The sequence below is a fragment of the Panthera tigris genome, chromosome A1, assembly GCF_018350195.1.
Source record: "Panthera tigris isolate Pti1 chromosome A1, P.tigris_Pti1_mat1.1, whole genome shotgun sequence".
Taxonomy (NCBI): domain Eukaryota; kingdom Metazoa; phylum Chordata; class Mammalia; order Carnivora; family Felidae; genus Panthera; species Panthera tigris.
In genome coordinates, this window is record NC_056660.1 from 230,096,373 (window position 1) to 230,121,600 (window position 25,228).

A 25,228-nucleotide genomic window follows, 5' to 3' on the forward strand; every position below is an offset into this window, starting at 1 on the left:
CATAGCCGATGCCTCCCAATTCAGGCTTTGGTAAATGTTAACTTAGCCATTAAAACAGAAACCATGAGAAAAGTAATGTATCTCTCTACTTCATTAAACTGTCCAGATAGGAACTCAAGCCAACTTTTCTAAACAACTGAGATACTGACTGGCCTCTACTACACACACTCATAAACTATAATGGTTTACGGAATTTCAGTCCAAACTAAATGGAATAAGCCTTCCCTACGTGAAATGGTTCTTTCATTAGTTTATACCTATGAAAATAAGACTTCCATCCCACTTAGCAGTCACCCCTTGCTTTTTCTGACCTCCCTCACTACTTCTAATATGCATCTTTGCTTTGTACACAATTCCTAACTGCAAGTCAGAGGTGAACTATGTCATACACACAAATGACAGCTGAGCCATTTAAGACAGACTTTTTAAACTTCTACACTAAGACCATGCTCTGGACGGCTGAGCTAAAAATCTGATGTCCAGAAAAGGGATCACTATCCTGTTGGTTTCTACTGCATCATTTCACAAAAGGCCTGTATTTTTACACAAAGGGTTATCTCCTTACACTAGTTCCAGATTTTCAAGTGTGTTAAATTACTGCTTCCCTGTTTTGTCATGGCCACAGCCATCAGTGCCCTATTTAGAGGCCTTTGTCTACTTCTAAAAATTACTTTATCACAGCTGTTCTTCAAAAATGAAAACAAAAAACAATTCTCATGTAAATAAGGCTCAAGCTGAAAACCTTCAATGAAAACCTATTATTCCCTATACTGCCAAAGAAACAGACAGAAATGAAGTACCTTGCCTGTTCTACCCAAAAAGGTATAACCAGCAAGTAGAAAAACCAAGTCACATACACAACCAATGTTTCTAAATATTTAGAAACATGATTAGAAGTAATGATGCAGATGCAAGAGACTTCAAAGAATTCCTAATTTCTTTTCTATTGGAAATACAGCTTGCTCTCTCCTTTTGCCGAGTGACTTATTTTTATGGTAATATACTCTGAATACTCTTGTTCACAGAAGGGTTTGATACTGTTCTTTGTTCTCACTGACATAAGGATCAGGAACCTAAGGTCAACTGGGTACAAAAGATTTGGCAAATATAGGTGCAATTTTGGTAGGCTGAATATTCTAGTGATCCTGATACAGTTAATCATTTACAGCATTTCTAATTCTGACATCAGTAATAAAACACACGTCTTTCCCCCCAAAAACGCTATTACGATGCTTGATGTCAAATCAAGATACAGTAAAACAATGACCACGAACAAGTTTTTTTAGAGTCCATATTCTAATAATCACAAGGAACATTTAAAAAAATTTGTATTCAAATGCCTATGTCATTAAAAACACATGTTTAAATGAACTCTCAGCACAGGAACACAGCAGCATAGATCTCACATTGCATGAGCCCATTTAAGAGGTGCCCCCCCGCCCCCCGGTTACAAAACAGTCCTTTAAAACATATCTGTTTTTAAACAAACACGTACGTGTTGCCAGCCACTTCGTCTGTACCTATAACTGTCAGACTAAGACACATAAGTTACTTTTTGTCCTCGGAACAAAAGGAATTTTCAAATTGTAAGAAACATAGATGTGTGCAGGAGAAACGAGCACTCTCCGTGCTGTGCGGCCTTCCAGCTTCACAAGGTTCAGTACTCACGTGGACAGCATGTCCAGTGGCAGTGTCAGTAGTGAGCTCACGGAGCCAGTAAACAAGCACTTGTAGATACGGCCTAGCAAAAAGAGCAAGACAGCATGTGGTTATAACGCTCACCATGAACTCAGGGCCTCGATTAAACAGCGGTGAAGTGAAAGCCACTGAAATATTTAGTCTTTGCAAGGCTGTCTTACTACATTAAACGCTATACTAGGCAATACGATACGATACTACATCAAAAAAACCCAACACGGTGAACTAAGCGTAAAAATAGTGAGTCAACATCACACACTCATGTTGAGAGCTTAGATTCTCTATAGACTGACTTGTTTCTATTGAATGAGCTTAGATGTTTGCAAAGGAAAAAAATCTACATTAAAGACCTCCAAATTACAACACGGAGAATTTTTCTGAACCGAGAATTCTAAAATTCATGGAGTCTGCTCACAAAAATAAAAGGTTTCAGTTCAAGGGTATACAATTTGAAATTAAGAGGACTTTCCAGAAGAGTAAAGGCTCTAATAACATGAATAGCACACTAACAACCGATTTTGAAACAACACAGACTAAGGGTCTGGCCATGAAGGGAAAAAAAGATCAAGTGTGGGTGAAGGCACCGCCATCCCCTCATCCTCTTACTCAGAAAAGTCAAGAACAGAAATGGGGCCCATGAGGAAACAGCTGAGATTTTCCTTCTAACCAGAACTTGTATATTAGTTTAAGCACTCCCTATGGCCTTGTATCAAAAATTTTCAGTGACCTCAACGGCTGTTTTCAAAAGCCAAATCGAAATGAAAAGGTAGGAAAAGATTTCTGTAATAGAAATGACTTCTATACATTTATAAAATATTCCAAGCAAGTGTGGTTGTAACAAAGTAAAACTGACAACAGACCAAATGTCTGTAGATAAGAAAATGGATTCATAAATTACAGGTGTCCTCAGTGCAGAGTGCTATGCATCCATTAAAAACTAAGGTAGCTCAACAAGTTCTCACATGGAAAGGTCCCAGGGTACACTGCTAATTTAAAAAAGTTACAGACTAAAAAAAAAAAAAAAAAAGTTACAGACCATGTATTTGTGGCAGAACTTAAATTCTGAGTATGAGTGTGTGCATGTGTAACAAGTGAGAACAGAGATTCAGCTTGTTGATTGTATTATGTAAATTCTTTAAGTCCCTACTTAATTTATTATTTGATCTACTGCTTTTAGAGAGGTTAGTCTTCCACTTGACTATGAACACTTTACATACTTCAAAGTCCTGTTCTCTGGTGCATAAATGTTCTTCAATTTTATTTGCTTGGTAGCCTATGCATTTTACTCATACAAAATAAATGCTCTTTACCCATTAAAGTGTTTCATCTTGAATGACATCTGGCTGATTAATGCTGTTCCTTTGTTTTGTCAGCATTTGCTGACATCCCTCTAGCATTAACCTGGGCTGCTCTGTACTTATCTCTTACAGTGAATCACTTTTCTCTGTACAGAACCGTAAGCCCCTATCTTGCAATTAGATAAATCTAAAGTCTTAGGATCACAGAAGTTGCAACCTTACCCCTTCCTCTCTTACTTCCCTCCCTCTACCCTCTCTCCCTGTCTTTCCTGTCTTTTGTTAGATTTTCAAATATTTGCTGTTTCCTACTCCCACTCCCCAGGATAAAAACTCAATCCCACTTCTACTCTTCTGGCACTCAGTTTTAAGTTTCATTTTGTTACTTCTTATTAGGGTAAAATTTACGTGAATCTTAAGTATGTGTCTGGGTGAATTTTTATGTATGTACATATATCCAAGAAACTACCACCCAGATCAAGATATTCAGCATTTCTAGCTCCGTGGAAGGCTTCTCAATCCCCTTCCCAGTTGGAATCTCCAGCAAAAGGTAGCTGCTAGTCTGATCTCTATCACCATAGATTAATTTGGCCTACTTAAAATTTTTTTTTAATGCTTGTTTATTTTCAAGAGAGACAGACAGAGCGCAAGTGGGAGAGGGGCAGAGAGAAAGGGAGACACAGAATCCGAAGCTGGCTTCAGGCTCCAAGCTGTCAGTACAGAGCCCAACACGGGGCTTGAACTCACCAACTGTGAGATCATGATCTGAGCCAAGTCAGATGCTCAACCAACTGAGCCATCCAGGCACCCCCAATTTGGCCTACTTTAAAATTTCACATAAATGCAATCCAAACTCTTTTGTGCCTCGCTTCTTTCTCTCAGAGTAAAATTCATCCATGTTATTCCGCATCACAATAATCACCTATTTTTTCACTGCTAAGTAGTATTCCATTGTATAGATAAACCACAATGTATGCACTCTACTGTTGATAGGTATTTGGTTGGTTCCGGTGAACTCCTATTAGCAAAGCTGCTGTGATCATTCTTACACACGTCTTTTAGAGGACACAGGCTGTAGTTTCTGTCAGCTATATTCCCAGAAATGGAACTTCAGGTTGGATCATAGGTATTTATAATATTTAGCATCTGTCAGATATTGCCACACAGTTTTCTGAAGTAGTTACACCATATATATTCCCTCCACCAACAAAGGCATGTTCCAGATGCTCCACACCCTAAGAAACATTTGGCATTGTCTTATATTTTAGTTTCAGCCATTTTGCGGAGTACGTAGTAGTATCTTCTTGTGCATTTCCCTGACGACTAATGATGCTGAGCAGCTTTTTGTGTGTTCACTGGCTATTTAGATCATCTTCTTTCCAGAAACAACTGTTCAGATCTTTTGTCTACTTTTTATTTGGGGTGTCTGCCTTTTTCTTACTGACTTTTAGGAGTTCCCTACATACCGTAGATACAAGTCCTTTGTTTGAAGTATGTATTGCAAATATCTTCTCTCTGTGGCTTGCCTTTCTCAAAGGTATCTAAGCATGAATAAAAGTTCTCAATTTCACTGAAGTCTAATTTATTCAGTATTTTCTTTTATGGTTATTCTCCCATGTTTTTTTTTTTAGAAGTCTTTTGGTTGTAACATGCACATTCAAGATTATGATCCAACTCAAATTAATTTTTGTGTCAGGTGTAAGATAATGACATGGTTCATTTTTCGTCTGGCCAGCCAGGTGATGCTGTACCATATATTGAAAGGATCAGCTTTCTTCCACTGAACAGCAGTGGTACCTCTGTTGTGATTCAGGTGATGATGCAGATGTGAGTCTAGCTCTGGGCTCTATTTGCTTACCCCTATTATTTTTAATATGCAGTCACACTATACTTTCCTATCTGTATCTACAGCACCCACAGTCCCCTCACAAAGAAAAATTACCAATCACTATAGATTAAAATTGCTGGTTAGCTGTGAGAAGCACTTGTTTCTTTTTCTTCGTAGCTCATGCCTTTCCGATTTCTTACTCATTTTGGTGAAGTATGTCCTCAAATGCTTTTTTCATAAATAGTTTGAGGTGGCAAGCTTTTCATGCCTTTGCACTGACTGAAATGTCTGCATTTTGTCCCTTCATCTGGCATTCAAAGCCACTGATTTTAAGTCTAATGCCAGTCTGAGTTTCATTACTTTGTAGGACAATCTGAAAATGGATTATCTACCATGCTAGTCAGCCCCGGAAGACCAGAATGTCTAGGTTCATGCGTCTCTGTCCTTCATCATGGTCAGCCGTCTCTCCTTCAATCGAAAAGAGGCTGGTCATTTCCTCCTCTCCAGTATCTCTTTCACCTTCTCAAAGTACTTACTAGACAGATCGTGAAACAACTGGATACAGCCTGTACCTCCTGATTTTTCCCCTCATACTTGCAACTTCTTGTCTCTGAGTTCCATCCTAGAGAACTCCTTGCTCAATCTCCTAGTTCACCACCTCACTCTCCAACAATACTTATTCTGCTATTGATGTACCCCCAAAGACTTTCATCTTCATGAATGATCAAGTGTATTTTATTCTAAAGAGAAACGACGATATGAATTATGCTTATTTAAAAATCTCATTTGCGGGGCGCCTGGGTGGCTCAGTTGGTTAAGCGGCCGACTTCAGCTCGGGTCATGATCTCGCGGTCCGTGAGTTCGAGCCCCATGTCGGGCTCTGTGCTGACAGCTCAGAGCCTGGAGCCTGTTTCAGATTCTGTGTCTCCCTCTCTCTGACCCTCCCCCGTTCATGCTCTGTCTCTCTCTGTCTCAAAAATAAATAAACGTTAAAAAAAATAAAAAATAAAAAAAATAAAAAATAAAAAATAAAAATCTCATTTGCATCTAATTCCAAAGAATCATATCTGCACACTCTGGAACCATATGCTATCTAACCTTCTGCATGTCTTTAAAAACAAAAAACAGGAGCACCTGGGTGGCTCAGTCGGTTAAATGTCAGACTTTGGCTTGGGTTGTGATTTTTGTAGTTCACGTTCTTGAGACCTGCATCGGGCTCGCTGCTGTCAGCACGGACCCCACTTCGGACCCTCTGTCCACCCCCCCGCCCCGCCCCTTCCCTGCTTGTGCATGAACACACACACGCTCTCTCAAAAATGAGTAAACATTTAAATAATAAACACACAAAAAAGTAAAAACACAAAAGGGATCAATTAAGGGTTAGTATACCAACCTCTAGAAAACCTCCTATATCTTGAAAGATAAGCCTCCCAATTATTCAGGACTATAATAATAGATACATGAGTTGTCTTTTAAAAGAGGGAGAAAATCTCAAAATAGTCCACCTTCTGCAATCTTTGAAATTTCTAATATACTTCAGAGAATAAAAATCATGGTCCTTCCAATTATAATTTGCTTTTGTTTTTTCAACTCTTTCATGAACCTTCATTATTAGCCTCTGTATGCTGTGTTTGTCTTTCCCACATTCATTTGATAAAATGATCTGTTGATAACAGTTCTTAATTTAGGTGGACGTTTTCTAAGCGAGGCTTTCCAAATACATGAAATTATAATATCAAATAATTAAATACCATTTGAACACAAATATGATACAATATAACTTTGTAATATTAAATAGTTACGTAAATTTTAAATTACTCCAACCACGGAGAAGTGAATACGCACATGCTGTAAGAGGAACAACTCCCAACCATGCAAAGGCCACAAGTGTATAATGAAACCAGTATCGTATTGCAGTGCCAATACTTGTAACCAGTCCGGCAAATATGTCTTGGATTGGAAGCCGTGAAGGCATATCTGGAGAATAAACTAGAAGAGAAAAAAAAGCACATAATTTCATGAAGATTTAAAAATAGCTTAATTCATAAATATAAAATAGGCATGTAGTGCTAGCTTAACTTTCAATCTTTGTATTGCACTTATTTTTTCCTATTAAAAAAGGGAATCAAACAGTCACAATGATACCACATTTACCCAGAACTCATTTGAGAGCAAATCACGTGTTAAATGCAGAAGCCAACAAAAAAGGCTTCTGTGCAGGAGAAAAGATTCAAGAGAAGTTCATATTCCCTCAGTCACTACCATGAACTTCGTGCATAGCTAATTTATACATATTTTAGCATTCAAACAATATGTTTTCCCAAATTAAAGATCAGATAAAGCAAACAGGAGCAAAAGGTGAAGCTGTTGGCATGTTAAAGAAAACCCTCCCAAGTCAAAACCACAATTAAGATATCACCTTGTATCTGTCAAAGGGCTATCATGAAAAAGACAAGGAATAATACGCGTTGGCGAGGATGTGGAGAAAAAGAAACCCTCGTGCACTATGGGTGTGAGAATGTAAATTGGCACAGCCACTGTGGAAAATAGTATGGAGATTCCTCAAAAAATTAAAAACATATAGCATCATACAATCCAGTAATTCCACTACTGGGTATTCACCCAAGGAAAACAAAAACACTAACTCGAAAAGATATATGCACCCTTATATTTATTGCGGTATTACTTACAATAGCCAAGATATGGAAGCAACCCATCAAGCGTCCACTGGTAGATGAATGGATAAAGAAAAAATACTACACACACACACACACACACACACACACACAAATATTGCTCAGCCATGAAAAATAATAAGATCCTGCCATTTGTGACAGCAAAGATGGACTTAGAAGGTATTATACTAAGTGAAATAAGTCAGTAAGTAAAATACAAATGCCATATGATTTTACTCATATATGCAATCTAAAAAACAAAACAAATAAACAAACAAAAAAGCAGTAACAGACCCATAAGTACAGAGAACAAACTGGTGGTTGCCAAAGGGGAAGGGGGAGGGGGGCAAAATGGGTGAAGGACAGTGGGAGGTATGGGCTTCCAGTTACGGAATAAGTCACGGGGATGAAAAGTATAGCAGAGGGAATAGAGTCAATGGTGCAATAATAGCACCGTATGGTGAAAGTTGGGTAGCTACACTTGCGGTGAGCACAACATAACAGAGTTGTGGAATCACTATGCTGTACATCAGAACTAATCTAACACTGTGTCTCAACTGTACTCCAATTTTAAAAAAAGGAAGAAAGAACCCTCCTCCCAAATACAAGCCTGAAACACAGCACTCAAAAAGTACAATCCACAGTAAAGTCATCTCATGTGGAAGCAAACACCCCGCTGATGTCTGTTAGCCAATTGCCTCTCCCCAATTTCAGCACAATAACTAATATTCCAAACAGTAAATTCAGATCTCCCCATCTCTCTGTAAAATCTGGTTCAACACACTCAGAGGAAGGTCTGGCCATGTTTTAGAAAGATCTCTTTATTTTTTCTAAATGTTTATTTTTGAGAGAGTGAGAGAGTGAGAGAGTGAGAGAGTGAGAGAGTGAGAGTGAGAGTGAGAGTGAGAGAGAGAGAGAGAGAGAGAGGTGAGGCAGAGAAACAGAGAATCCCAAGCAGGCTTTAGGCTCTGTTCTGTCTGCACAGAGCCCAATGCAAGGCTTGATCTCACAAACTGCAAGACCATGACCCTAGCTAAAATTAAGAGCTGAACACCCAACCAACCGAATTGCCCAGATGCCCCTAAAGTTATTGTTTTTAAAAGGAATCCTTATTGTTCAGAGATACATACTAAAATATGTACCAATGAAAATAAATGAGATTTGCCTTAAAAAGGATAGGGAGGTGGGGAACAAGAACACAGGTAAGAAATATCACGTAAAGGCCATGATTTGAAAATGAGTCAAACTAAGAGATATGAACAGGGGGCTTATTATACCTTTTTTTAATGTTTGAATTTGTCCATAATAAAAAATTAAAAAATAAAGAAAAAAGGAACATCTCACAAATTAAATCACTCTTTCTCACATACACATGCATTTGTGTGTTGAAAGCTGACATGTAGTTTTAAAAAAGATTTTCCTGGGGCGCCTGGGTGGCTCAGCCAGTTAAGCGTCCGACTTCGGCTCAAGTCATTATCTCATGGCTAGTGAGTCTGAGCCCCACATAGGGCTCAGAGCCTGAAGCCTGCTTTGGATTCTGTTCTCCCTCTCTCTTTGCCTCTCCCCCGCTCACGCTCTCTCAAAAATAAACAAACATTTAAAAAAACATTTTTTTAATATTTTCCCAAAATTTTATACTTTTATTAAATATCTTTATGTGACCAGTTATAACCCCAAAACGCAATGCAAACTTCTAAAGAACTTACTTGGTGTGAAAGCAAATCTGTGCTTGCATAATTCACAGTATTCTTTTCGACTGTGTTTCAGCCACTGAACTAAGCTGCAATCAAAAATACATTAATAAGCATAGTACTCACAGCAAAGAAACTTTAAGGTTTCACTGAAAGCCAACATTTTATTTTATTAAAATTTTATATATCATAGAGCTTTTACAATTCTGACAGGTTCATATTTATAACATTTTTTAGCTTTTTATAACTTCATGCTGACAGTCCAAAACTATAACAAATAAAAATATGTATTTCTATTACTAAAAAAGTTCAGTTAACTAAATTGTAATCTCCTCAAAGCTAGCCTTGAATATAAAAGAATCTCCAAGCATCAACATCAGTTCTAACACTGGTCTGATAATATTGTTACCCTAGGCAGCTAGGTCTGAATCCTGGTTGTCACTAAGTGGTTGGCTGAGTGACCTAGAAAAGGGTACTTAACCTTTCCGTGTTCGTTTCCTCATCTGCATAACAATAAAAATATTCCACCTCATGGTTCTAAGAATTAAATGAATTGCGTACAAGCACTGAGTACCACCGGGCACAAAGCACTGCATGAACGTAAGCTATTATCACAACAAGTAGAATCCGAAAACCTCCATACTGCCAATGAACAAAATAAGCTCTCTGTGGCAGAAATAAACAGGTACTCATATGCACCTGGAAAACAATACCCAAATGACAGGGTATGGTAATTATGAATATAGGTAATTTCTAAATTTTCAGAATAAAAGTTTTAAAAAATAATTATAGAGAAAGTTCACTGAAAGAATCCCCTTCATTATATAAATGACAACACTGAAGCTCAGACATAAAATTTTCTGTAAGGATGACTCACCATTCTTGATGAATGAACTTAATACTGCCGGTACATACACAAGGATGATAAAGAGGTTTCTCGGGTGTTCCTTCTGACCGACACACTCTACATATGTCTGTGAACGAAAAAGATAAATTGAATTATCTTTCTTTATAACTTAAAAAAAAAAAACAGAACACTTGGCATCCGACTTCGGCTCAGGTCACGATCTTATGGGTTCAAGCCCCGCGTTGGGCTCTGGGCTGACAGCTCAGAGCCTGGAGCCCCCTTCAGAGTCTGTCTCCCTCTCTCTCTCTGCCCCTCCCCCACTCACGCTCCGTCTCCCTCTCTCTCAAAAATAAACTTAGAAAAAAAAAAAAAAACACGCAACCTCAAAGCAAAAATACTGTGTTAAAGCAAGAATCTGTCAGCAGCAGAGATGTAAAAGTGTGACTGTCATAATAAGTATATTCAAAGCTAAAAAATTCCCTAATACATAGAAAGGTGAATTGCCCTTTTGATAAAAACTATTCTCCTAAAACTGCACTCTTCTGTAACTAACAAACGTTAAATAGAAACATGCAAAATCAGGTCACCACTGGTGTCCTAAGAGTTTTAAACTCCAATCCCAACAGTTTAAAGTCCTAAGACCGGTCCTAACAGTTTAAACTCCACAAAAAACATATCCAAGGACCTGACACAGTAACAGCGGGCAGCATAGGAGACACCCCTTTAGCTTCACGTCACACCACCAGAGGTCTAAGGACACGCGCGCACACACACACGATCAGGATGAGGGGGCACCCCAAAACCACAAAGGTGCCAGGCCAGAGAGAGGCAAGCTAGAGGTCACCTTAAGCAAAAGCCGCCAGAGCCCTGGACTACCTGGTCGGCAGACCTTCACCCGGCCCCACATGGCTCGCTGGGAGCACATCTGTCCGTCTTCTTGCCTGGGGCGGCCCCCGGGGTGCAGAGGAAGCGCCTCGCGCGAGCAATCCTCCCGGCTCCATAACACTCCCTCTGCAAGACCACCTATGGAAATTTGGCCGCAACTTTTACTTAGACCATCTTCTCTGAGATCTTCAGGGCCAAGTGCCCACCCCAAGTGGTAGATCTGAAAGGCGACAGGCAGTGTGTACTGGGGGCAGGGACTCAGGCAAACTTTCGACCTACCTTCTCACAGGGAATTTCTCGTGAATGGGGAGTAACTGCAATCCAAGCCCGTTATTAATGCATTTAACCAGTCCCCAGCACCCGTGGGACTAGGCTGCACATGAGCTAAGCAGGGTGGTAGTTGGTCCCCCACATTAAAAAGCACCGTGTTGCTCAATCTCGAGTGGCTGAATGCCACTTACCGAATACGAGGGATTCTGAGGACTCAGGTTGGCTAACTGTTCAGCACGCTAATACCCCTGGTTATCAATAAGCCAGACAAATCACTGCCAACACAGAAAGGGCATATACCACCACCCGCGGAAGAGCTTTTGCCGTGCCGATTCTGTCTGCACAGGAGCCGGGAGGGGTTGTCCAGGTTGAGTCAAATCAAGCACACACTCCAAGGTTGCGCCTTTTAGCTTCAGCACCACACCCTCCAGCTACCACCACTCAAAGGACTTTGGTTTCCTGGAAGCAGCCTGTGGGGTCATGAGAACAATGCTGGCGATGTGCATCTGTTTACAGCCAGAACCGCACTGGGTACTCGGATCCAAAGCCTCTTCAAACCTCCCACTTTCACCTTCATCCTTGATTAACGAAAACATCTTTGGCAAAAGTTTTCACTCTGGTCCGTCTTGCACCATTCTAAGACTTTGGGCTCTTGCGACAATATGAATGTCCCAACATTTCTGCCCAATCAGCCTCTGCAAAGTTCTGACACAAACAAAATAGGACCACACTAGAATTCCATGATTCCCGGGGCCGTATCCTGGCAGCTCAAGTCTGCTTTGAGTACTCTAATTTTCTCCAAACATACACCTCAGCCTAGGGAAACCAGGCTAAGAGCCAGGAGCTCACTAGAGGCAGGGGGTGGGGACCTGCAAGGACCCTGCGGTAGACCCACAGGGAAGCCGGAGATCCAATATCACACGAACATTTTAAGTACACCGAATTCGGGATCTGCACTGAAAGTGGGATTACTGCAGCTGCCAGCACCAGACTTGCCCTGTGACGGATCCTCCTCAAAGGATTTAAAATGGACTCATTCCAACTACAGGACCTCAAAAGAGACCAGTGTTGTTTTTCATCACTGCTCTCCCTGGTCGCAAGCAGGTCATCTGTGCATCTGTGGTCTTTCTTGGTTGGGGTATTTGACCATCAAGCTACATTTATGGTACCAAGTCTGGATTCCTGGTCGTGATGGTCGCCACTAAAGGCACTGGGACTGCTACCTAAAGTAGTTGACAGGTCCAAGAGACAGGCGACCGATCTGGGTTATCTAGAATCACCAGAGATGCTGGTGCCTATGGGCATCGATCAGTTCCACGATTATCAGAATTATCCAGGTATGAGCAGAATAAGCACTCAAAGCCATATGGAACATGACCACACCGGGCCACAAGTGCTAGGATGCCCGTGGATCGACTTTAGAGATAGGCATGTGCTACTGAGGGATTAATCAGGTAGGGTGGTTTGGGTGCAAACGTGGGTGAGCCAACGCAGACCCGAGGCAAAGCAGTCCCACCTCACCCTGTCTCCGCAGGCAGCTCTCAGGCAGTTGCAGAAGTAGGGCACAGCAGCAAAAGTGTGGCACGGAGTGTAATGCCATCAGGACACAGTGTAAAGGAAAGCAGCAGCAATACTGCTGCACCCACACAAATAAGGGTAGTTATGTCGCCCTCCAGAAACAAGGTGACTAAGGAGTGCCTTTGTGGGCACACTGCCGCCAACAGGATGCAGTGACAACGGGGAAGGGATACTCACATGTGTGCCAACAGTTGATGCCACTGGGCTCATCCTGCAATGGGGACCAGCCCCACAAGGACGGCGCAGCCCCCATGTGGCACGAGGACCGTGTATTGGCCAGATTGGGTGGGGCTCCTGAAAAGGAGCTGTAGCTCTGCGTTGACAGCGTGCAGCCTGCTTGAGATTCTCTCTTTCCCTCTCTGCCCCTTCCCAGTTCACTTTCTCTCAAAATAAAAACTTAAAAAAATGTAAAATAAAATGTGATAAAACTTTCACTGGCTATATCTTCATCAGGGGAAGAACGCAGAGTAACATTTAAAAAATATGTCTCAACATTCCTAAAAGCCTATTTCTGTGCACCACCACCAACCCAATTCTAATTTAAAAACCATTTATTCTAAATGACTTTAGTATGGAACTTGGTCCAAAAAATATTACAAATCTCTTCTGCAGTACTGACCCTTTGTTTTCCCACATCATGAAGATGTGACTAAGTTTCGTTCAAAAGCACCTCATGTATAAATATTACCCTAAATGGAAAGGTGAAGATTGTTGGTATAAACTAGAATGGTGATAAGCCCTAGCTATAAAATACTTGTAAGGCCAACATTTGGCAGTTTAGCAGTCCCCAATCCCTGATTAGACTGTGTCATGGGCATAGCCACACCTTATTAGGGAACTGGAAGCTGGGAAAAGCTGCCAAACAGAAAGGCTGCACCTGCTCTCACTCTATATCCTCAATTAAATTTCCTTATCCAGTCTGTGTGTGGACTAGGAAGGAATGGAAGCTTCTTCCCTGTCAATCCGTGTTCCAGTAAAAAAATCTGAATTAAGGCATAGGTATACAGAGCTAACATTTTTTCTGGAAGGATACGTAAGAATGAAGTCATTAGGAAAATGCAGTTAAAATCACACTAAGATGGTGATGGCTGCACAACAATTAAATGTGACTATATTTAATTCCAGTGAACTGTACACTTAAAAATGATTAGAATGGTAAATTTTGTTATGCATATTTTACTACAAAAAAATTTAAATCACAGTAAGATACCACTACATACCGATTAAAATGACAAAAAGGAAAAAAAATAAAACATTTTTACCATACGACCCAGCAATCCCATTCCTAGGTACTTAATAAAATGAAAATTTATGTTTGCATAAAGACCCACATGAATTTGTACAATGGCTTCATTCATAATTTCCCCTAACTGGAAACAACCAATCCAAGCATTCCACAATTGGAGAACAGATAAACTGTGGTACATCTGATATTCTTTTCTACAACAGAATACTATTAAGCAATAAAAAGGAATGAAATAATGATATATACAACAATGTAAATAAATCTCAAATTAATTATATGTTAAGCAAAAGAAGCCAGACTGAAAAAAGCTCCATACTATATTATTCCATTTATGACATTCTAGAAAAGGTAAAACTACAGAGACAGAAACACATCAGTGGCTGCCAGGGTCTCTGGGGATGGGACTGCCCAAAAAAGGGAACAGGGGTATTTTGAGAAGTGGCTGAACTATTCCATACCTTGAATGTGCTAGCTACATGACTGTCTGCATTTGTCAAAAACTCATGGACATTACCATTGATAAATGGATAAAGATGTGCTGTAGGGGCGCCTGAGTGGCTCAGTCTGTCGGGCAACTGACTCTTAATTTTGGCTCAGGTCATAATCTCATGGTTTGTGGGTTTGGGCCCTGCGTGGGGCTCTGCAATGACAGCGGAGCCTGCTTGGGATTCCCTCCCTCCCTCCCTCTCTCTCTCCCCCTCAAAAATAAACAAACATTAAAAAAAAAAGAGAGAGACATGTTATATACACATACAATGATTGTTATTCAGCCATAAAAAAGAATGAAATCTTGCCATTTGCAACATATGAATGGATCCAGAGAGATTATAGCTAAGTGAAAAAAGTCAGAGAAAAACACATACCATATGATTTAACTCACATGTGGAATTTAAGAAACAAATGAATAAAGAAAAAAAGAGAGAGACAAACCAAAGACAGCCTCTTAACTACAGAGAATAAACAGGTGGCTACCAGAGGGGAGGTAGGTGGGACGATGGTGTTAAGTGAAGGGGATTAACAGTACACTTATCATGATGAGCACTAATATAGGAACCGTTGAATCACTATATTGTATACCTGAAACTAATATAACAGTGTATGTTAAACTACACTGGAATTAAAAAATTACACAAACTGACCCAGACCAAAAAAAAAAAAAACAAAAAAACCCACGAACATTAAATAGTAAGGTAAATTAAAGTATCGTTTAAATAGTTTATTTGAAGAACAAATGGGAAAGTGTAATGACATGAAAAAAAGTTACTGTTCCCTCACTCAAATGTAGTCTGATGAAGTTGCATACTGAATCGTATCCCAACAGGCACATTAATTTCATCCAGTCAGACAGGAACTAATGCCATTAGGGACTGTGGAAATCATCAGCGCTGGACATCAAATATTTCTGGCATTCCACTTTCTGGATAAATAATAGGACTGCCCTCCCTGCCACTCTGAAATGAGAAACGAAATACAAGCGAGAGTGACGTGTACCACTTCCGGGTAGACAACTCTGGGAGCTGACGAACGCAACTCACCACACTGCATTTTCCTGCCTTACTGCCTGTGGAGGCACACTGAGATGGAGCGCCCAGCAATCTAGGTTTCCACATGCCCACAGGAACCAGGGGCATCTCTCCCCAGCCCGTACCAGACATGATGCTCACTGAGAAAGAAACCTCTGTCGCTTTAAGCTGCCGTGACTTCCGAGTTGTGCCTAAGACATGAGTTAGCCTATCCTGTTTCAGAAAGGGTCTCAGCAGCTTCGGGGGCGGGGGGAGCAACTAGAACACAACTACCACCAACACGGCAAGTCAAAGAAAGACTAACCTGTTCGTATACCAAAACCAATCACAGCAGCCAACGCCTCAACAGAATAATATGGCCAAGGTTATAAAACAATCAAGTCTGCATAAGGCACGGCCTGAGGCCCTTTAGTAAAACTGAAAGAATCAAGTTCTGTGGTAGAACAAGGCTCCCACCGGATTTACATGCAGCAAAACTACAAATCTTGTCAGGCCCAAGTAAAAACATCGCATTTTACTTGTTAGGAATGCAAACCTGCTTAGAAACAGTGAAGAGAAACTCTTCCTGCCCTTCCCCCCCCTTCCCTCTCCCCAGGCTCTTCCCGCTTTTCAAAAGTAAATCTCTTCTGTTTAATCGTGTGGGAACTTTTGTGGCTTTATTTGAATACCTAATATCTTCACAAAAGCATACCTTTTAATAGCACAGAGCCTAGCTCAATAAATATAAAGGTGCGGTTTTTTTGTTTTTTTACTGAAAAACATCAAATCCTTAGTAACTGAGTATGGAGATGGCCCAGGAAATGAGAGGGAGGGAGAAGAGAACAACCAGTAAGAAGAGTAGGTCACCAAGTTGGAGTCAGCTGTGGAAGTCAACACCCGTATTGGTTTGGCCCATCCCATCAATTTTTCCAGCCAATAATCCAGTTCACCAAATGTATCCTAAGCACCTACTACAGAAAAAAGAAGAGCTTTGGGTAGATGTCATTATTTTTAGGCTATCATCTACCCTGAATGTTTTTCCACATAAGATTTTAAAATGTTTGCACAATCCTTCAGGTAATCAACTAATGATAACTCAAAAAGCAAAGGGTTGGTAAATTATTAAAAGACTTTATTTTCCAGAACAAGTTTACGTTTACAGAAAATCTGAGAAGACGGCGCAGTGTTCTCATATGCACAGCACCTAGTATCACGTTTTTAACACCTTACATTAGGATGGTACTTTTGTTTGCATCTAATGAACTAATATTCACACATTATCATAAACTAAAATCAACAGTTCATTCAGATTTCCTTTCTCTGCACCAAATGTCCTTTTTTTTTTTGTTCCAAAATCCACCTGACGTTTATTTAGCTGCCATATCTCCTTAGCTTGGCTAAGATAGTTTCTCTCGGCTCTGGCAGTTTCTTGGGCTTTCCTTGTTTCTGATGACTTTGGTTGTTTTAAGGAGTATTGGGTAGGTATGTTGTAGGATGTCTTTTTCAGAATTTGTCTCATGTTTCCTCATGATTAGAATACGGGGCTATAGGTCTGAGGGAAGAAAATCACACAGGCAAAGTGCCATTTTCATCACATCATATTAAGGGTATATATCATTAACATGAATTATGATTGTTAATGTTGGCCTTGAGTCATTTGGCTGAAGTAACAAAGGATTTTTAATATCTGATTACCAATAAAAGTTTACAATTAGTAGCTATGATCACAGTAAGCAAATATTAATATAGGATTGAAAAATATTACTCAAAATGTCAGTGAATAACCTACATACCCAAAACCAGGGGAATGGGTATATTAAATTGTGGTACATTCACTACATGGAATATAGAAAAATGCAAAATGTTAAGTAAACAAGACAGGAATAAAAACTGAAATAAAATACACACTGTACTTCCTACTAGGTAAAAATATCAGAATAGCCTAAAAGAGAAGATACAAAAAAAAAAAAACAAAAAAACCCAACAAACCCAACATAGCCATTATAATTGGTTAGATGAGAACACTGGTGATTTTCTTGCCTTCCTTCCCCAAAGTTTCTAGTGCTTCACTGCCACTCTCTACCTGGAAGTCTTGCAAACACAGGATTCAAAATCCTAATTCTACATATACCCCAAGGTTTAGTTATTTTCTCTCTCCAGATTACTTATTACAAAATGAACATTCACCTGTACTGTTGCTCTTGGAAGCCTGAAAACCACATTTTTTTGGCTTCTTTGCTGACTAGGCTTGAGTTGCATTCGGTCAGCAAGAAGCACTTTTGCCGGAAAAGGTAAAGCCATTTCCTACTACTGGCTCTAAAAAAAGCAGTGGCAGCTACCTGCAGGTGCTGTGGACTCCTGCAGTAGTTAGAGATCCTGGTGGTGATTCTGCCAGCAGCACAGGCAGTGGCTCCAATGGCTTTGGGAGGGGTGGGCCAGGTATCAACGCATTCCCTCTCAGCTCCAGATTCGTTCTTCAGTATCCGTCCAGTGGTAAGAGAATGAATCCTTAAGCCTTTCTTTACACAAACATGTCAGTACAGGGTGCTGGAGGGACAAGGCAAGAGGGAGGAAGTGGTTTTCCGGCTCCTGCTGCACTGTCAGTAGGTCTGTTAGAATGTCTACCTTTTCACAATCCTACTGGTAAGAAGAACCCAATACACTCCAGGCCTTGTACCTAACAATGGTATCCAACTTCCTCTGCATGCCCATCCATCAACTCTGGCTTGCCTGCACCCCGGAGGGTTGCTTCCTGCTTGCCCAGAAACTGCAGACCAGCTCTGAACAACCCCACATTTCTCCAACGTCTGAACCACAGACGTGAGGGGGGCCCCATCAATTCAGAATGCGTCCCTACTTGGATAGACTCCCTCTTGTCCAAAGTACCCTTTACAGTATGCTTTACACCTTTATAGCTACGCTCTAACTGTAGCTTAATAATTCCTTCAACTTCCTCTGGCTAAATTACTGTGTGTTTTCTGTCTCCTCACTAGACCAAGACTGCAAAAAACAAACAAACAAACAAACAGAAAAAAAAAAAAAAAAGAAAAAGAAGATTTAAAAAACCAAGTGGAAGTTTTAGAATTGGAAAACACAGGGAGTGTGGGCTCCTCATCCTGGACTTGAGCTCGACAGCAATGGCTACCACAAGAAACAGCACTTGTACAATTCTTTGGACTTGCCAGCTGGACTAGCTGTTTTTTCCTTCCATGGATCATGTTGTTTTTTGAAACATCATGTTTACCATGGGTAAAAAAAACTGAGAAAACAAAAACAAAAACAGCTATTCAGGTCTAGGTATTCGCAGACATTTTATCACAAAAGAATCAAGTGAGCCCAGGAGTGAAGGAAAACAACTAACGATATTTACTGCCAATGATAAAAATCAAACTTTCAGACAAAAATCATGATTTTAGAAAACTTGTATCCATCACAACGAGCATAACAGCCTCTCTAATACCTAAAAGGCTTTTCAAGACGAGGTAGGTGGTGACGTTAGTGAATGGAAGCTTTTCTACTACCATTTGGAAGATATGCAGAACTCAGTGACTATCTACCAAAAGATCAATACGTCATGCTACAAAACCATGCATGAGTAAAAAAATAACCCAATAGATTTTTAAAAACAGCTTTATTGAGGAATAAGTGACATTCAATAAAATGCACTTAAATATCACTTGGTACACTTGACAATGATAAAACGGTCGCCACAACTGAAATAAGGTATCCATCACCACCAAAATTAACTCAAGTTCCTTGATAATCTCACTGTCCCACTCTCCTCTCCGCCCCATTCCTAAGCAAGTACCTACCTGCATTCCAGTACTTCGGATTAACTTGCATTCTCTACAGTTTTATGTAAGTGGCACATACCCTGGCTTCTTCTTTCACTCATCCTAATTATTTTGAGATTCATCTATGGTGTTACGTGTATCAAAAGTTCATTTCTTTTTAGCACAGACTAGTATTCCACTGTATGGATGTGTCACCATTTGTTTATCCATTCGTCTGTCGATGGGCATTTGGGCTAGTGCAAGTTTTGGGATTTTACAAATAAAACTGCTATGTACGTGCACATACGAGTTTGTAGGCATTCATTTCTCCTAGTAAATCCCTAGGAGTGCTATGGCTGGATCATGTGTTAAGTGCATGTTTAACGTTCTAAGAAACCGCTACACTGATTTTCAAAGTGGCCGTACCATTTTACATTCCCACCAGCAGTACACAAAGTGCCGGCTGTTCCACATTCTCACCAACATTTGGTATGGTCGTCCTGTACAATTTCATCCTTCCTAACAGGTACACAATAGAGATACCTCATCGTAGTCTTCTTTTGTTAACAGCTTTATTTAAATACACAAATTATAAAGCTCAATTCAATCCGATGGTTTTTAATTTATGTGCAGAGTTATGCAACCAGTACCACAATCTAGTTTTTTAACAACTTCATCATCCCAAAAAGAAACCTTGTAACAATATATTAACAGTCACTCCTCATTCTTTCTCTTTATGCAGATTTGCCTATTTGGGATATTTCACACAATTTGAATCATATGAAATGTGGTGTTTCAGGACTAGCTTCTTTCACCTAGCATAATGTTTATGAGGTTCAGCCAAGTTGTAATACATACCAGTATTTCATTCCTTTGTATTTCCAAATATTCCATTTTATAGATCTACCACATTTTACTTATCCATTCATCAGATAATAGACAACGGATTGTGACATTTTTAATCCTCTTGGGTATATACCTAGGAATGGAATTGGCAGCTCAGTTTAACTTTTTGAGGTTAATTAGCCACACTATCTACATTCTCACCAGAAATGAATGGAAGCTCCAATTTCTCCACAATCCCAACAACACTGATTATCCGTCCCTTTTGATTACACTCATTGTTGTGGGTGTGAATTCTTTCACTGTCATCTTGATTTGCATGTACCTAATGACCAGTGATGCTCCGCATCTTTTTATATGCTTACTAGCCATGTGCATATATCCTCTGGTGAAGTTTCCAAAATCTTTGGGCCATCTCTTAAACTGGGTCATTTGTGGGGCGCCTGGATGGCTCAATTGGCTAAGCGTCCGACTTTGGCTCAGGTCAAGATCTCGAAGTTCGTGAGTTCGAGCCCCTCATCAGGCTCTGTGCTGACAGCTGAGTCTGCAGCCTTCTGATTCTGTGTCTCCCTCTCTCTCTCCCCTCCCCCATTCACACTCAGTATCTCTCAAAAATAAACATTAAAAAAAAAATTTTTTTTTAATTGGGTCATTTGTTTTCTTCTTGAGTTTTGAGAGTTTCTTATATACTCCAGTAAGTCCTTTTATCAGATATATGTTTTGCAAACATTTTCTGTGACATGTCCTCATTCTCTAAACAGTGATGAATTTTGATGCCATCCAATTTAACAATTTCTTCTTTTAGGGATCATGCTTTTAGTGTTGTACCTAAGAAATCTTAGCAGACTAACCCAAGATCACAAAGATTTTCTCCTATGTTCTTCTAAAACTTTCACAGGTTTTTCATTTAGATCTAACATCCCTTTGGGCTAATTTTGGTACATGGTCCAAGGAATTCCTCAAACTTCATTTTCTGCCTTTGGACAGTCAATTATTCCAGCACCATTTGTTGAAAAACTATACTTTCTCCACGGAAATGCTTTTGTATCTTTTTTCTTTTCCTTTTTTTGAGGGGGGGGAGGGGGAGAGAGAGAGAGAGTAAGGAAGCTTAAGCAGGGCAGAGGGGAAGAGGGAGAGAGAGAATCCGAAGCAGGCTCCAGGCTCAGCACAGAGCCCAACACAGGGCTCGATCCCATGACCCTGAGACCATGACCTGAGCCAGACGCTCAACAGATGGAGCCACCAGGCACCCCTGCTTTTGTATCTGGATTAGTAAAAAAATCAATTGTCCATATACGTATGAGTCTATTCCTGGACTATCCTGAGCCATCAGACCAATGGATTTTAATTTAAGTTGATTTAATTTTTAAAAGGTGATACATATGTTTTCAGATGTAATACTGCTTAAAGAAACTACTACTTGTCAACTTTTGGCATAGTATCAAAGGATATCAAAAATTACCTGAAAATATACCTCCCTTTTCAAATTACCTGTGTGAAGCCAAATTTTCTTCATACACTTTAACCAAAACATATGGCAAGAGGAACTACAGAGGCAGAGATGTGAATCCAATTGTCTTGTAAGAATCCAGGCATAAAAGAGATTGGGAAAAAATTCAAACAATGATACTCTTCTCACTGAGGTTTTTGTCTTGGAAAATACATTTATCATGAAGTTATTTTTGTTAACATGTATGGTATTTAAAGTTCTGTTTTCATTTCTAATAGAGTAAAAAGATAACCCCTACATAAACAAAAGTCCTGGGGCACCTGGGTGGCTCAGTCGGTTGAGCGTCCGACTTCAGCTCAGGTCACGATCTTGCGGTCCGTGAGTTCGAGCCCCACATCGGGCTCTGGGCTGATGGGTCAGAGCCTGGAGCCTGCTTTCGATTCTGTGTCTCCCTCTCTCTCTGCCCCTCCCCCGCTCATGCTCTGCCTCTCTCTGTCTCAAAAATAAATAAACATTAATAAAAAAAATTAAAAAATAAATAAAAAATAAAATAAAAAATAAATAAACAAAAGTCCTATGGGTCCTCAGTATTTAAAAGTGTAAAAGGAGGGGCGCCTGGGTGGTTCAGTCAGTTAAGCGTTCAACTCTTGATTTCGCTCAGGTCATGATTCCAGGTCATGGGATTGAGCCTCTGCTTAAGATTCTCTCATGGGGTACCTGGATGGCTCAGTCGATTAAGCGTCCAACTTCAGCTCAGGTCATGATCTTGAAGTTCACAAGTTTGAGCCCTGCATCAGGCTCTGTGCTGACAGCTCAGAGCCTACAGCCTGCTTCTGATTCTGTGTCTCCCTCTCTCTCTGCCCTTCCCTGCTTGTGCCCTTGCTCCCTCTCTCTCTCTCTCTATCTCTCTCTCAAAAATACATAAAAACACTAAACACACACACACACACACACTCTCTCTCTCTCTCTCTCTCTCTCTGTCCCTCTCTCCTGATCACTCTCTCTAAAATTTAAAAAAAAAAAAAAAAAAAGTGTAAAGGAATCCTAAGTCCAATGGTCTACAAGCTGTTCCGTTTAATAAAAGTGCCTCTGAGGAACTTTGAAATGGCTAAGAATGGGGGAATTCAATATTTGATAAATGGAGAAGAAAGAGACAAGGAACCTCCAAATCTTCTATCTCAAAAGTGCTATAATAGAATTACACACTAAAAATACTAAATTTGATTGTATACAAATTATACCTTATTAACCTATCAGTACAGAATACACAAGTGGAAGCAGGGAAGTGAGAGAGAAAAGTAAAAAAGACATTGTAATTAAGTTCAGTTATAAGAAATAAGTGTACAGAAAATGTTCCATGTCTTCCAAGCCTTCAAGAATTTATGCCTGTTATGGACTCAATTGTGTTGTTTCCACCAGCTCTACCAAAATTCATAAACTGATGTCCTAACACCTAGAACCTCAGAATGACTGTATTTCTAGACAGGGTATTTAAGGAGATAATTAAGTTAAAAAATAAGATCATTCGGATGGGCCCTAAGTCAACACGAGTGGTGCCTCTGTAAAAACAAGATTAGGGCACAAACATGCAAAGAGAGAAAACCATACAGAAGGCACAAGAAGAAGACACAAATCTGCAAGCAAGGAGAGAAGCCTCAGAAGAAACCAGCCCTGCAGACACCTTGGTATCAAACTTCTGGTCTCCAGAACTGAGAAAATAACCCTCTATTAAGTCACCCAGTCTGTGATCCTTTGTTATGGCACCTGTTGAAAACACAATATCCAAAACTGAATTCATCTCTTCCCATTCAGAGCTAATGAAACTACACTAGAAATCATTCTTAAATCTTCCTTCCTATATCACCTCATCAATCACTCTTTTCTATTAATTCTACCCTGATCTGTTTCTTCTTTCTCATTCTTTCCATTTCCACTGCCTGAATGTAAACCCCTATATAATATCTTGCCCAGCCCACTGCAATAGCATTCTAAAATATAGTCTGAATTAATCAGTTTTCCCTTGGGGTCTTACTTCCTGTCACCTTTTTAAGAACACTCTCCATTCTACTTGTATTATACTAAAAATAAGCAATCTTCATGTCCTTACAGGAGAGAAGTAAAGCCCAACTAAAATAAGCCTGGTCTGGAAGAGGATACCCAGGTAGCTCAACATTAATCACTCACAGCATTCCAGCCCAGAAGATATTCTAGTTCAACAATGGAGGAAACAACTTTTGGGATGTCTGCCCTGAATCGAGAATGGACACTGACAGCCATGACTTTTATTCTTTTCCTTTTTATTGAACTATAACTGACATATAACATTACTTCTGAGTGTATGACATAAAGATTCAATATATGTAACATGTGAAATGACCACAGTAACTCTAGTTAAGTCCATCACTACACGTAATTTTTTTCCTGTGATAAGAACTTTTAAGATCTACTCTGTTAACAACTTTCACATATATAACATAGTATTGACTATTGTTATGGGGCTGTATACTACATCTCCAGGACTTGTAACTGCTGGTTTGTAGCTTTTGGCATGATTTTTACTTTTCCATCATCTTTCCCACCATCACACAGCCACCTGGATCATGGGTAGGCACCTGATCCCACATGGGCCAATCAGATTCTAGCTCCCAGAAATTTGGATTTAAGATTAAGTTGATGAGGAAAAAGATCTATCTATTCATGGAAATAGCCACGGACACAATGGCAAGACAATTTATGCCTCACCTCTGCGAAAAACCCTCCCTATCTCACAACAGAAGTAAAGTCCTACATACCCGTTCTGCTTCTACACTGGTCCCATGATCTCTGACCTCATATTTTACTTACTCTTCCCCCAACTCATTCACTCCATTGTAGCTACACTGGTCTCCTGACACACTCCCATCTTAGAGAGTTCACACTGGCTATTCTCTCTGCCTAGAATTCTCTGTGCACAGAGTATTTGCGTATCCAACTCCCTCTCTTCGCTCCTTCTCAGTGAGGCCTTCCTTCACTGCCATAGTTAAAACTGAAATCCCGTCCTCCCACCCTGGCACACCTTATTCCCTCCAGATTTACTCTTCTCCACAATATTTATAACCTTCCAGCTATGCCATATAATTTATTTTCTGTCATCCCTTCCTCCCCTACCAAGCCAAAAGCAAGAATGTAAACTCTATGAAATGAGGGATTTTGTCTATTTTGTTCTCTGCCTAGCCCAAGCGCAAAAAATAGTGCCTGGCTTCTAACAGGTGCTCAAATAAACGTTTGTCAAATAAGTGCATGTCTGCTTGGTGATAAGCCTGCCAATGCAGTGAAAGCTGATCTGTGGTGAGAAGAATGAAGCAGACTTGTCTGGAAGCAGAGATGAAAGACCATGTGGTTCTAGAAAGATGGTAACTAGCTGTCTGGTTCTGACAACTTCCCATACTTCTAACACCTTTCTTCCAAATCTATGTCATCTCAAGTTTTTGCCATAGTAAATATATAACACGATCGACTGCAATACACTTTCAAATTTATACCCTCCCAATGTTCCACAAAGCATATAAAATAAGTGCTTTGGCATTCCATAAACAAATTGCTGATAAGATTTTGAACTGTCTTCTGCTAGTGTAAGTAGTAATTTAGCAAAATAAAAAATCAGGTCT

General features: G+C 40.0%; 1 protein-coding gene across 2 annotated transcripts in view; it reads right to left on the reverse strand.

The window, feature by feature from the left end:
- MARCHF6 (membrane associated ring-CH-type finger 6) overlaps positions 1 to 25,228 on the reverse strand; it is a 75,575-nt gene that overhangs the window by 46,455 nt on the left and 3,892 nt on the right. The window contains exons 1-5 of one of the 2 annotated variants that reach the window (XM_042997571.1): positions 10,911 to 11,038; positions 10,065 to 10,161; positions 9,203 to 9,276; positions 6,667 to 6,810; positions 1,669 to 1,741 (exon numbers count right to left, since the gene is read on the reverse strand). In XM_042997571.1, the coding sequence (XP_042853505.1) occupies positions 1,669 to 1,741; positions 6,667 to 6,810; positions 9,203 to 9,276; positions 10,065 to 10,161; positions 10,911 to 10,959 (437 nt within the window). In that variant the 5' untranslated portion in view covers positions 10,960 to 11,038. Of the gene's footprint in view, positions 1 to 1,668; positions 1,742 to 6,666; positions 6,811 to 9,202; positions 9,277 to 10,064; positions 10,162 to 10,910; positions 11,039 to 25,228 lie in introns of those variants that run through there. The other variant, XM_042997573.1, reaches the window with a different exon arrangement.